Source organism: Sclerotinia sclerotiorum, genomic scaffold, assembly GCF_000146945.2.
Source record: "Sclerotinia sclerotiorum 1980 UF-70 scaffold_9 genomic scaffold, whole genome shotgun sequence".
Lineage (NCBI taxonomy): Eukaryota > Fungi > Ascomycota > Leotiomycetes > Helotiales > Sclerotiniaceae > Sclerotinia > Sclerotinia sclerotiorum.
This window is the reverse complement of record NW_001820827.1, coordinates 1,207,920-1,221,135: the sequence shown is the minus strand read 5'-3', so window position 1 is coordinate 1,221,135 and position 13,216 is coordinate 1,207,920. Positions and strand designations below refer to the sequence as shown.

General features: G+C 42.8%; 7 protein-coding genes across 7 annotated transcripts; 5 read left to right on the top strand and 2 right to left on the bottom strand.

Annotated features, from left to right (window-relative positions):
- Nucleotides 1-199: 199 nt before the first annotated feature.
- SS1G_07390 (predicted protein) lies at nt 200-1,885 on the top strand (the record flags this gene model as incomplete). Its single annotated transcript, XM_001591894.1, has 3 exons — nt 200-306; nt 657-1,600; nt 1,674-1,885. The coding sequence occupies 3 exons, from the start codon at nt 200-202 to the stop codon at nt 1,883-1,885; spliced, it is 1,263 nt and encodes a 420-aa protein (XP_001591944.1).
- Nucleotides 1,886-2,358: 473 nt separating this feature from the next.
- SS1G_07389 (hypothetical protein) lies at nt 2,359-4,917 on the bottom strand (the record flags this gene model as incomplete). The annotated part of the gene is made up of 3 exons (XM_001591893.1): nt 2,359-3,418; nt 3,468-4,273; nt 4,330-4,917. 3 exons carry the CDS (start codon nt 4,915-4,917, stop codon nt 2,359-2,361), a joined length of 2,454 nt encoding a protein of 817 aa, XP_001591943.1.
- A 366-nt stretch (nt 4,918-5,283) lies between these two features.
- On the top strand, nt 5,284-5,542 carry SS1G_07388 (predicted protein; the record flags this gene model as incomplete). The annotated part of the gene is made up of 2 exons (XM_001591892.1): nt 5,284-5,358; nt 5,465-5,542. 2 exons carry the CDS (start codon nt 5,284-5,286, stop codon nt 5,540-5,542), a joined length of 153 nt encoding a protein of 50 aa, XP_001591942.1.
- A 692-nt stretch (nt 5,543-6,234) lies between these two features.
- SS1G_07387 (hypothetical protein) lies at nt 6,235-6,856 on the top strand (the record flags this gene model as incomplete). The annotated part of the gene is made up of 2 exons (XM_001591891.1): nt 6,235-6,318; nt 6,371-6,856. The coding sequence occupies 2 exons, from the start codon at nt 6,235-6,237 to the stop codon at nt 6,854-6,856; spliced, it is 570 nt and encodes a 189-aa protein (XP_001591941.1).
- A 472-nt stretch (nt 6,857-7,328) lies between these two features.
- SS1G_07386 (hypothetical protein) lies at nt 7,329-9,346 on the top strand (the record flags this gene model as incomplete). Its single annotated transcript, XM_001591890.1, has 5 exons — nt 7,329-7,365; nt 7,542-8,038; nt 8,089-8,469; nt 8,517-9,119; nt 9,170-9,346. The coding sequence occupies 5 exons, from the start codon at nt 7,329-7,331 to the stop codon at nt 9,344-9,346; spliced, it is 1,695 nt and encodes a 564-aa protein (XP_001591940.1).
- A 410-nt stretch (nt 9,347-9,756) lies between these two features.
- Nucleotides 9,757-9,936, bottom strand: SS1G_07385 (predicted protein; the record flags this gene model as incomplete). The annotated part of the gene is made up of 1 exon (XM_001591889.1): nt 9,757-9,936. One exon carries the CDS (start codon nt 9,934-9,936, stop codon nt 9,757-9,759), a length of 180 nt encoding a protein of 59 aa, XP_001591939.1.
- Nucleotides 9,937-11,002: 1,066 nt separating this feature from the next.
- SS1G_07384 (predicted protein) lies at nt 11,003-11,698 on the top strand (the record flags this gene model as incomplete). Its single annotated transcript, XM_001591888.1, has 1 exon — nt 11,003-11,698. One exon carries the CDS (start codon nt 11,003-11,005, stop codon nt 11,696-11,698), a length of 696 nt encoding a protein of 231 aa, XP_001591938.1.
- Nucleotides 11,699-13,216: the final 1,518 nt, after the last annotated feature.

The following is a 13,216-nucleotide window of genomic DNA, read 5'->3' as shown; positions in this document are numbered from 1 at the left end:
GACTAATTGAATTGTAATCTGCATTGAGTCGATTACGAATGGACTAGATGGACGAATGGGACTGTTTGCACTTTCCTTGGTGATGCTCTCGTAGTAATCTACTCGTTTATCTCCGTCAAAATTGGTGCGGAGGGATACATTATGATCATGGGAGTTCGTCATCCCGGGGACTGAAAAGGTGTTCTTGCCTTTAATTATAATGTTGAATATTGGGAAACGTCGATTGGTTTTCGGATACGGCATAGTTAGCTTCAAATCGTTTGTTGGTTGTGCTATGGATTGGTGTGATGGTATTGAATGGGGAAGGTACGATAGGTTCAGTTGTACGCTTTTGATCAACGATATCTACCTTGATGGACGAGAAACAAACTCAATTGAATTATGAGGGGGTATAAATGGTTGATGTTCCCTTGATTTTGTTCTTGGAATTTTCTTTCTTTACATCACACACATACATTGAGCTTTTACTTCTTTTTGCTCCTCGCTTTTTATACAGTACTACAGTACTACTCTACTGCAATACAACACACCACAACACAATACATTCGCTGTTTACAATCCATTTGAATCTCAACTTATTTCTCACTCTCAATTTAATTCAATTTCCTCAATCACCAATCAATCCCTACCTCACTAACTTACGCATTTCACCAAAGTCTCACATATTCAACCGCAAAAATGCACAACAAACTCCTCTTAACAACCTTCGTCCTCCTCCCCACCATCTACGCAGCTCCAGCACCTGCCTCAGATACAGAAAATTATTCTCCCAACTATTCTCCTCCATCCATCTCCATCCCATCCCTTCCCTTTCCCCCCACTCCAAGTGTTCCAGCCACCGGAGGAAATGGTGGCGGCGCTCTTGCGGGACTAGGTAGTCTTGGAGGCCTTTTGGGTGGACTTCTTGGTGGACTTGGACTTGGTGGTGGTGGCGGAGGGGCTTCTGCTCCCGCTCCTTCTGTGCCAGTTCCTGCTGCGCCAAGTGTACCATCGTTGCCTACTAGTAGCTATATTCCTGTGCCTGTTCCTCAAGCTTCGGCTACGCTTCCAGCTTTTGGTGATGGTAGTGGAGGTGGATTGTCGATTGGTGGTGCTGCTTCGGCTTCGGCTACACTTCCGGCTGTATCTGCCACGCTTCCAGATGTTGGAGGTGGCTCAGGATCGGGCTCGGGATATAATGGTGGTGGAAATGGAGGAAGTGGATCTGGCGTATCTGCTTCGGTTCCAGGCGGTCCTGGTATTTCGGTCGGTGTGGGAACTTCAGATGGAGTCACTGCTACGCTACCTGGTGTTACCGTTTCTGTAACTCAACCTGGCGGACCAGCCCTTCCTACTTCTGTAGATGGTGGCTCAGGTGGTTCTGCTGGTTCTGTTTCTGCTGATTGTCCGGCTAAAGATATGTCGACGTATTCATTGGTGATTGCGACAACCATTCCTCAAACAACTACTATCGTCTCGCATTTCACCGTTGCAATTGTTCAAACTATTTCCACAAACATTGTGCAGGCTGTTTATCAAACTATTACCGTCCCTACTACAGTGTTGAAGACTATTCAAAGCACTGGAACTACTACAATTGTTGCCACTTCAATCAGTACTAGTGAGTTTTCCTCTCTCTTTTCCCCTTATTTCTTGTTCTAGTATGGAGATTGTGAACTAATATGCGAGGTTAGGTCTTCAAACCTCTCTCACTGCTATTTGTCAAGGTGGTGGTATACCTGCAGCCCCAACTTTTCCAGGTGGATCCAGTGCCAATGGTGCTGCGAGCTCAAGTGCACCAGGTGCTACTGTCAGTGTCGGACTACCAGGTGGTGGAAGTGGAGGCAGTGGGAGTGGAGGGAGTGGAGATGGAGGAAATGGTGGTGGATATTACTCAAGAATCTGAATTGATTGACGAGTGAAAAGTTCAAGTATATGAGATGGGATATCATGGGTTCAGATTGCTTCAATTTTGCCGTCGATGTTTATGTTGCACCAGTTCTGTTTTCATTTTGGGGTCCCGGAGGACACTTTGAAAGAATTATGAGGGGAAAACACATTTGTGATAGGAGATGAGAGAACTTCTTTTGGTAGATAGTATAAATTGATTGAAATTGATCACATTCAATGAATTACTAGTGACTAGACTATCTAGTTACTATAAATCCTGGTATCTCCATTTCTGTTTTGAATGTACGCCATTTTCTGTATGAAATCCACTCTCAACCTATTCTTCCCAAACGAAGATATTCTTGGAAATGGAAAAGGAAAAGGAAAAGAAAAAAGTAAATATCCCAATTACCGTTTGATGAAAGACTTCCTCGTGAAACATACGCCTCGTAATCAAATAAAAATCCCTTGGAAAATCTTGATAAGCATCTAAGGTAAATAACATCCACCAGCCATAACCAAATTCATTCTTGTGAACATGACTTTGTAAACCGGTGATCGCTTGGTTGGAAATGCTGCGATTTGATCCGGTGTAATCATCATTTCCTTTCCCTTTTTCTTGGAAGAACCAGTAGCCGTATTAACCTGAGCACCTGCAATAGCTCCCGTAACCCGAGTTGCATCTGCTTGACCGCCTGTCCCGATGATTTCTCCATCATTATTCTTATATGGATCAGTAGGCACTTCGATATCCCACAGACGAACAGTACCATCCGCACCACCTGAACATAAGACGGTGGATTCGACGCTAAATGATAGAGACCAAATTCCACCTTTTCCGTGGCCTCTGCAACGCTTGATTTGTGAGCCTTTGGCGAGATCCCAGAGGATGATACTTCCCCCTGCGTCGGCAGATGCTAGGATCTTCCCACTAGGAGCGCATTGGAGAGCACTGATTGTGTCGGTGTGACCTGTGAAAACACGAACGCATTCACCGGTTGTGAAAGACCACATACGAACGGTTTTATCAGCTTGATCGCTCGCTGAGAAAACATATGCTCCGTTTGGATGCCAGGCGATTTGATTGACGTTGGAATCGTGACCGATGAACATTCGGAGGTATGAGATGTGATCTTGGCCCCATATACGAACGGAGCGATCGTGGCCGCAACTTAGAAAGTAGTGACCGAATGGTCCCCATTTTACGTTCCAGACTGGACCTTCGTGGCCTTTGTATACCACTACGCAGGCCCATGCTTCGAGTGACCAGAGACGGATTGTTCTATCTGAGGAAGAGGAAAGGAGTAATTTGGGAGCAGTAGATGTATCAGTATCATCTGCGCCTCGAATTGAAGGGGAGAATGATACAGCATAAACAGGTGCGGAGTGACCAATTAGACGGCGAGAGTTGGATGGTGGTGGATCATTTGGACCTGGTTTGGTTTCACTTGACAACGGTTCGCCATGTAGATGCCAAACACGAATGTAAGATTCTTCGGTACCAACAGCAACCAAGTTATTGTCGTCGGAAAACTCGATACAGGTAATTCTGGTCAAACGTTAGTATTTACTGAAAAAGTTCGGGCATGGCAACTTACGTATCAAGAGTATTATGGAAAGTAAACATGCAAATCGAGACTGCAGGACCAACACCACCACTTCGACTCTCAATCTTAAATCTATCCCGATATTCCTTGATCTTTTGAACTTCCATGGTTACATCCTTCGCACGAGAAGGAGGATAAGGAATATCATTGCGGCTAGGTCCTTCACTGCCTTCCTCACGCTTGATACTTTGGTCAAACAATTCTACCAAGGATGGCCTACCGGGCTCAGGTGGATTCTTAGCATCTTCTTCATCAAGTTCCGCGCGAACATCTGCAGATAGATCCTCCTCCAATGACAATGGGCCTAGTAACAATCTGGCATTATTGTCTGCAATGTCTTTGTTTGTAACTCCAGTAAAAGCACCGGTAATTCCTTCTTGAAGATCAGACTCTTCTGACTCAACACCGTGTGCTTGATTTATTATAGCTTCGAAACTGAATTGATCAATGGGTCCTCGTTTGGTTTCTTGGATTTCGCAGAATGTCTGTAACAAATAAATGATAACAGATCCTCCTTGCTTGCTGTTTGATTCAAGGTGGGTCATGAGGTTGTAGTAAACATGGGTATTGAGAGGTATTCGGTACTTTGAGGATAGATAAAGCTTCGTGATAGTGTTGTCATTGATCTGTTGCGGCAAGCTGATTGTCTCAAAGGTAGTGAGCTCATCTGCGTGAACTTGTTGGAATTGGTCTTTGAACTCATTCAAAAAAGCTTTTCCGTCACTTGCATAGTTACTTGTGATGAGCTCAATGAATGAATAAACATAGACAGGCCAAAGGATTCTGCGTAACTCGAACTGTGATAATGGTGTTAAAGAAACCAGTGTTGTAAGCTGTAGGAGTTTTTGCTCACCTTGTAAATGTCTAAGTTAGACTCAATCCAATTACTCAATAATCGAAACCCTTTTGCGTATTTTGCTGTACCAAGATCCTCTGCACGTTCTTGAATAGGCTTTCCATCTCTATCAAGATTGGCGGATTCTGAACGTAGCATTTGCTCCGTTCGATTGTATCCTTTCTTGACGAGATACTCGATAACCTGTGGATCGTTGAACAATGGATTAGTAGAGGCTAGAAGAATATTCCTGCTCAAAGGAAATGCAGTAGGCGCATGACGCGGCGAACCAAAGAGAGGAGGATATGGGGAACCATAAATGAGTGAAGGTGGATGACAGGAAAAATGTAATGTATGTGAAGGTGCTGGTACTTGGGGCATGGCAGGAAGCGAAGGACTTGAAACACCAGCACTTCGAGCAGTGGCCCTTGGAGCACGAGGAGGCATTGAAATGAGGAAAATTGCAGGGCATAGAGCCGCAGTACTTGGAGGATGATCAGTTACTGCAAGCTTGGTGGTACCAAGATGTGGAGCACCAGATGGCACTGAACGTGATGTAGAAGGATGTGATGTAGTATGCATGATTTGACGTGAAGGTTCAGACATAATGACAGAAAACTATTGCAAGAAGTTTGTGATGATGTTTTGTAATAAGACTTTGAAGAACTTAGCAGTAAGAGAAACAAGCACCACAAGTAGCAGCAGAATTGTATCTATCAAATGGAAGCGAAATAGGTTGATTTGATGATAAACAGAATGGGAAGCACAGCATAGAAGGCCGCTAGGTCCGAAGAGGGATCGGGCCTTGAACCAAAATGCACCATTTTGGAGAAAAAGATCTTCAAGTATTGATCTCCTTCACTAGAGCTTCTTCTCAAACATTTACTCTTTTTAACATTGAAATCAGCCATAAACATCATCTTTCAAAAACTACAGCACTATGGTACTGCATATGGACATATAGTGCAAAAGATGATTGAGCAAGACATCCGCTATGGTTCTCTCAACTTCACCAAATACAATCAAGTAAACAAACGTCTTAAAGAGGTATCCAACCATACCACGTGACTGATTGGTTCCATATTTGGTTTCCATTAACAAACTGTGCTAAGGCTACTTGCGTCTGCACTGATAGGTTTTCAAGAGAACGTAGTTGTTTGTGGACAAAGATTTGGATAGAACCTGGTATGATTTTGATGATAATATGACACAGAGTGTTGGAGTAAAATAGAAAGGAGGACTTACAATCTGATTTAGATTTTGTTGGGACATTAGTGAGCCTGATTGTGGAGGTCCTTGGGAATTTTGTTGTGTGTTTATTCCAGCACTTGGAGGTCCGTTTGGTTGTCCTGAAGTAGACATCCTTCTTGATTATTGCTGTCTTTCCAGCTTGTTGAATTTATCCTCTGCTACTACTCAAGTTTCCTCTATCACGGTATTACCACCAATCACTGACCATTCCAAATATTCCAGAATCTTTCAGAAAAAGAATATGCACTCGAAACTTTCAACTTTATGTTTATGTATAGCTGATTACGTTTATGGAGAACTTGGATATTATGAAAGAATTAAGATGAGTTTATACTGTTCGAGTGTCCTTGTGATGAATCGGTTATGTTGATATATCAAGGAGGTTAAAGTTCATCATTTTATTATTGTTCATTGATAATTGGAGTGAAATTTTGGCACTAATGCAGCCGACCCGCAGAGCCGCACCACTAAGGCTGTATGTAACCCTAGACAAAGCAACTTGCAAGTTCTAGCAAGAGATTAATTATTGATATCACTGTACGCGCCTTCACACCTCGAATTTAAAGATACTCGCCTACAACTCAAATTCATCCTCGCAGCCAGTACATATCAAAGTCAAACAAAGATTCCAACAATCTCCAAATCTTTTATTCAATCTTTGATAATATCATCATGTCTTCACCCGAGGAACAAACCTCAACCTTTCGACCATTCACGAAAGCTGAGCGCATTCAACAACTCAATGAAATAGATAAGGTAATACCGACAGATCGCGATTCATTCTTAAGCATTATTTAATTGTTCGCAGAGTATATTACAACTTGTTCAGACTGCCGGGCAAACTCTCAAAATTCTTACTGCATCAAAAGAACCAGGAGAAGCACAATCATCACAAGAAAAACGTGAAGCTTTCGAGAATGCCTCAAATGCTTATTTAAAAACTCTTCAATCCGTCGATGTGCGATTACGAAGACAAATACTGGGGTTGGAAGAAGCAGATATTATACCAGCAGAGAAGGTGAATTCGAAAAATAAGGGCAAACCAGCAGCTGAACCTATGGAAAGACGACCAGCAGTTCCGGGAAATATGGCGGGAAACAAAGCAGATGATACAATTATAGAAGGAGGGTTGGGAAATCTTGATATTGGTTTCTTGAACAGTCGAAGTGGAAGAGTTGGTAGAGATATGGAGGCTGAATTATGGGCAAAGAGTAGAAGGTTTCTAGAAGATTTGGATAATGGCAATTATAATTCGCAGCCATTGTCTCAAAGGAAGGATGAAATCAAGCAATAGGGCGGATAGATGTGGAGTTAGCAGTATACTCTTTGAATTTGGATAGGCTACAGGGACCGTTTGATACATATTCTTATGGAATCGGTCTCTTGGTCACTTATATTCACCTCGAAGCTATCCATATTTTACTTACTTCAAGTACTTGTGCTCCTGCCTGAGATGGTGATAAAATAAGCTGTTCAAAGAGAAGTGAGCTAACCGATAATTACCCGGCAACCCCCAAATTACACTTCGCCTTGATCGCAAGATAGTATTAAAACTCTCGTGCAGCATATTATAGCAACATAAAAATCCATTGAAAAAAGTTGTGAATATTTTACTTCTTTTGAATCTGTTGCTGTGCGAATAGCTTTGATCCCTGTAACTCTACCACGGTACATTCCGAAGGTTGTCTGTGCCGCCCGCCGAGCTTTCCATCTCGAAATCCTACAGTCATTAACTCAACTTCTTCAGGTGCCCTATATACTTCGTTATGGATTTAGAAGACGGGGGAGGCTCGCCTTGGGGAGGTACGTTTTTCTAAGTTGAAATGCGCACACTGCCAGAAACCGGGTGTTGACAACTATATCAGATGTTCCTTCTCAGCTCAATCGACACCGAGCATACCAAAACCGGCGGAGTCTGCTACAGAAGGAGGTAGTTATCATCATACTGAGAGTGCCGAATCTAATGTTTCTTGTTAAAGAGTCCTCGGAAACCGCATCACAAACCCTGGCCCCACCAGCTACTCAAGGCAAAACACCTGGAGGACGCACAATACGTACCCCTCGACGCGCTGGAGCACAACCCGTTCGACTTCAAGCTTTAGATGATTCTTTAGGTCCATTAGGACCATTGGGCGATAATGCGCCAACACCAAAAGCCGACGAGCCTCCTGCGCCGCCCCAAAAAGAACAAACTGTCACACATAATCTGCGGCAACCAACAGCTTCAGCGCAAAGCCCTACTGTTAGTCGGAGTTTGTTGGATTCAGTGGATTTGAATGAGGATGTTGAATCTAGTACTGGACCTCGTATACCACCTCCTGTTCAACCATCCCAGGGAGGCACCGTTCGAAGAGAGACAACGCCTAGTGTGAGCATCGAACAAGCTGCCAAGCCTACTTTCCATATCACAGTCGGTGATCCACACAAAGTTGGGGATTTGACTAGCTCTCACATCGTATATTCAGTGGAAACAAAGGTAGGATATGTCACCTCATCAAAAGTGTCGGTTAACTGATCATAAATTAGACTTCTTCCAAAGCATATCGTCAACCAGAATTTACTGTCACTCGAAGATATAGGGACTTTTTATGGCTCTACAACACTCTACACGCAAACAATCCTGGTGTTGTTGTACCTCCACCTCCTGAGAAGCAAGCTGTAGGAAGATTTGATACCAATTTTGTCGAATCTAGACGTGCAGCATTGGAAAGAATGCTTAATAAAACAGCTGCTCATCCAACCCTTCAACATGATGGAGATTTGAAGTTGTTTTTGGAGAGCGAGGCTTTCAATGTTGATGTTAAACATAAAGAGCGAAAAGAACCCGGACTTGGTGAAAGTAAAGGTATGTTTAGTGGACTGGGTATTTCTGTCGGTGGAGGGGGGAAGTTTGTTGAACACGATGATGTGAGTACATGAATATCCTAGAGATTCGCATTAGTTGACATTATTAGTGGTTCCATGAACGACGAATCTATCTGGATGCTTTAGAGAATCAACTTAAAGCTTTGTTAAAAGCCATGGATGTTGTGATTAGTCAACGTAAAGGTCTTGCTGAAGCTGCGGGCGACTTTTCTGGTTCCCTTAGGGCACTCTCAGCAGTTGAGCTCTCCGCGTCATTATCCGGCCCTCTCGAAAGTCTTGCAGATTTGCAAGTTAGAATCAGGGAACTTTACGATAGACAGGCACAACAAGACGTATTGACCTTGGGTATCACCATTGATGAGTATATTCGTTTGATCGGAAGTATCAAGCAAGCATTTGGTTCACGTCAAAAAGCATGGCACTCATGGCATGGCGCGGAAGGTGATTTACAAAAGCGTAAGACTACTCAGGAGAAACTATTGCGCCAAGGGAAATCACAACAAGATCGTTTGAATCAAATGCAAGGAGAAGTGGCCGATTCTGAACGTAAAGTTCATCAAGCGAGATTGTTATTTGAGGATATGGGGCGTCTTATGAAAGCGGAACTTGACAGATTTGAACGTGAAAAGGTTGAGGATTTCAAGAGTGCTGTTGAAACATTCTTGGAGAGTGCTGTGGAAGCTCAAAAGGAGGTGAGTTATTGCAACTTCGAGGTCAGAGATATTGTACTAATATTCCTTAGCTTATTGAGCTCTGGGAAACTTTCCTCATGCAAGTTGATGCTGAAGAGGACGAACAAGTATTTTACAAACCTCCTGTAGAGCCGGCAGCACGCCCTTCTTCGGAAACCGGACTTTCAGGTGAAGCTGCTACCGAATCACAAGCTGTGGCCGTGGCAACCGCAGAAGAAGAAGATTAATGAATGACACAATGATATCACGTTTTTGAAAAATAAATTAGGAGAGCGAATGAAAAATGGAGAGATGAATCAATCACCAGATCATGAGGTGATGGTGATATGCTGGTTGTAGTATCTTTGTACATAGAATAATATTTCAATTATGAATGCCCCCCCAACCCTGGTTCGCATGCATTTTTTGTACCTCATTGGTATGCATGTATACATTGCGAGCTGAGACCATGTTTCTTCGTTCATCGTACAATCCGACTCGGTGTATATCTAATAACCTCTGCTATTGAAAGCCTTAGAGGAGAATATCTTTCCAACAGCTTCATACCAACCAAGCAAAGCTACTTCATCCTAATAATTATCACACTACCCCTCACTTACTTCCGTCACTCACGCCCCTCACTCACACCCTTTCCATTCTACTTTTTCTCCTTCCCACTCTTCGTCCTAACAGTCCCCTTCATGCTCGCACTATCTTTTTGAGTTCCCCCACTAATCAAATCCATCAAACTATCCATACCACCCATCTCCTCTCCCTTCCCACTCTCTCCCGCTGACTTCTTCTCTCCCTCTCCTCCCCTTATCATATCCCATCCCATCCCCGTCCAAACCTCTCTCTAAATGCGCTCAATCGTCCTGCCTCATCATTCTCAACATTCCGTAATGAATCTAATGATGGTTGCCATAAAGGATGATTGCGTGTATCCTTTGTACTGCGGTAAATTGGTGCAGGGGAGGTGGACCGCGTGAGGTAGGTTGAGCCGTCGGATAGGGTAACAAGTTGCGTGAAGGTGTAGGGACGGATGGGTCGCTTTAAGAGGGTTGCATGTCGGATTTGGTGGGTGATGGTGGAGGTTATTGGGAGGTTTGTGTTGGGGAGGGAGGTGGTGCGGCGGAGGGTGAGGCTTGGGAGTGACATTTTTTGAGTGCTTTTTTTTTACAAAAAAGCTCGTGATATGGAAGGGTGGTATTCGGCAGAAGAAAGCCTCCGGTATAAGGTGTGGGAAGATTAAATTGGCTTCGCAGGCAAGTAATCGATGTCCTCGTCGCAATTGACGAGGCTTGAATCTAGATTTGTTTTCTGAGAACTTTTCTACGGTAGCCACAGCGGATCAACAACGAATCCAATATAATTTCAGCCTTGTGAAACCTTGCGGGGATACACGACGTCTTGCAAAGTCTAAATATTTTTTGACTCAATTGACTCCGGAATCAAGTTAGAATTCTGTGTCGATTAGTTTGTAGGAATTTTTATACTGTATTAAACTGTTAAAGATGATTTCTGCTCGAAATCCTCGGAGTTTGCTTTACACAAGCCAATCTACTCTTGCAGGAAGCTTTCACGAATTGTTCTGGAGATGGAGTTCATTAGAAAAGACCTCTAAGAAATGTATAGTATTCTTTTCATTTACATTCAATTTCTTGTATATCTATTGTACTGACAATTGTTTTCACAATCCTCAAGACCATACTCATTCTTTTCGACGAAACGGATTTTCAAAATGCATTCATCAGCACTCAAGAAAAAGTAGCAGCTTGTCTGATCCTTCTCCTTCACTACCTACCGGCGCCATTGAAGCAACAAACAACATCAAAGATTTCCCACTAGATAGTTTGCCTAAACCACCCGAACTGGAGAACCTCCCACTTGAGCTCCGCCAAGTAATGCGCCATGTCGTGCATTCCGTTGTAGTCCTCACTACTCCAGACCAAACTACTGCCTCCGGAAAATCAACACAGGCAGCAGCTATGACATTATCCTCTTTTACAACCCTTACACTCTCACCAGAACCCATTGTTACATTCAACATCAAGCGTCCTTCCCGAACACTTGATGCGCTAAAAGCAATGGTACATCCAGATACACTTCCAGCAAAAAATCCAAACGAGAGTTATTTTCACATCCACATTTTAGAAAGCAGCACTTATGCCGCTAGACTCGCCGACCATTTCTCCCGCGGTGGTCCTGCTTCCTCTAAGGATCTCGCTTTGATATATCCTAAATATAGAACCGCCGACCATACCGCAAGAGGAATTAAAAGAACACTCGAATGTGAGATTTTGCGAGATGGGAATGGTGGGTTTATTGATGTGGGTGATCATACCTTGGTATTCGGGAAGGTGATGAACATTGGTCGGGACCAAACGAATCCTCAAAGGAAGAAACATCCGTGGGGAGGTTTGTGTTATATGCACGGGGATTATCGTTTAGCAACTCAAATGACGAGTCCTAACTGGAGAAAAGATGCAATTGTGCAAGAAGATGGTGTTGGAGATAAGAAGGAATTGGGTGTAGAGAAAGATGGAGAGCTTGTCGAGGATTCGATATTGATGAGTGAAGAAAAGAATCCGGAATCATGAGCAGTGGTTCATGGTATGTATAAAGAATCTTCACGTCTCCATTCTTTGCAGTCTTTTTTTGCGACATATTGTATTGTATTGTGTTGTATCTTTCTCCAGCCCCAATAACTCTCAAAATGCCACAGTCAAGTACCGAAGTAGGCCTAGGCCCAAAAGTTATCCATCCTTCCATCCAATCATTCCTTCCTAAAGCTCGTTGTCTCTGATTTTGTGGTATTTAATACTAGCTGCTCGTTAGATGTCTTTCCGCCCCAGGTCTACGAGCATCTAAACATACCAAAAGCAGCCTACTACAACTTTCGCTCTCTATTAATCGCCATTTACGACGTTCCAGTTGCTGATGAGCCAATGTATTTCTATACTCTATTTACTAGTAAACGAACATGCAAAAAACAGCTGGCCTGCACTGAGATCATGCATCTCCTCCATCTCTGAAAATGTCTTAAGGTGGAGGCAGAGGGTGGTCCCGTCCCGTAGACCGGCTCCGTGGTCCTCGGGGTAACACTTGCACGTGTCTGTGCAGGTTAACTAGAAGTCTGTGTAAAATACATAGTGCGGACTTGGGTCTAGGTTCGCTCTTGTCTAGATGGCTGTATTGATATTGGCATTATCTCTGTAGAGAGAGATGTGTATTAGTTTATTGTTTATTGTTATTTGCATGGAGTGTATAGACGAGTGTGGTGAGTTTATTATTGTATATGTATAGGTATTTATCCTGCTCATCTTTTGACAACAAAATCAAGTTTGTGTCGGCTACGAATACAATTTTTGGTGTTACTTTGCTGGGTTTTTGCTTAAAAAGTGTAATAAGAAGGGTTTGTAATGAGAATTGTTACGTAGTGAAAGGAAAGGTTTATTGTAAGTCTTATATCTTTTATGTCAATTGATGGCTGCTAGCTAGTGTTCGAAGTTGGAAGTTGATGCAAGAGAATTTTTGTTAATTATTGTGTTGTGGTTAACTATTGGGTTTCTTGAGACCAGAAAGAGCATCAGATTGAATTGATTGATTCTCTAGCTAAGCAGTTAAGCTGCGAGTATATATTCAAAAAATGAAGGAATAGGGTTAGGTATTCGGCCTTCGGAATTAAAGTGCTTTGAAATCAAAATATTGAAAGCAAACAAACAGTATACCGAAAAGGAAAGAATGAATTAAAAGTTGAGTTTTGTTTGCTCCTTATATGCATCATGCAATATATATGCATATGCTGCCAAGATCCCAGGAGGTCAACATTAACCGAGGGTCCTAAGGGGGGTTCGAGAGTTCGAATGGATAAGTGCGCGAGCTATTGAGGGGAATTTCTTATGGTTGTTATTTGATGTGTAGTTTATTGTTTATATTGGATGTGAAGTTTGGGAATATTATCTTATTTTGTGTTTTTATATCTGGATTTGGATGATAAAGTTAGAATGTTGATTTTGGGAAGTGGGTTAGTGTCACGATTCACCATTAGGATTGATGGTGTTACGATGGTAGCAACTGGATTAATTAGGAGAGCTTAGGCCGTGTGCAAACACGAT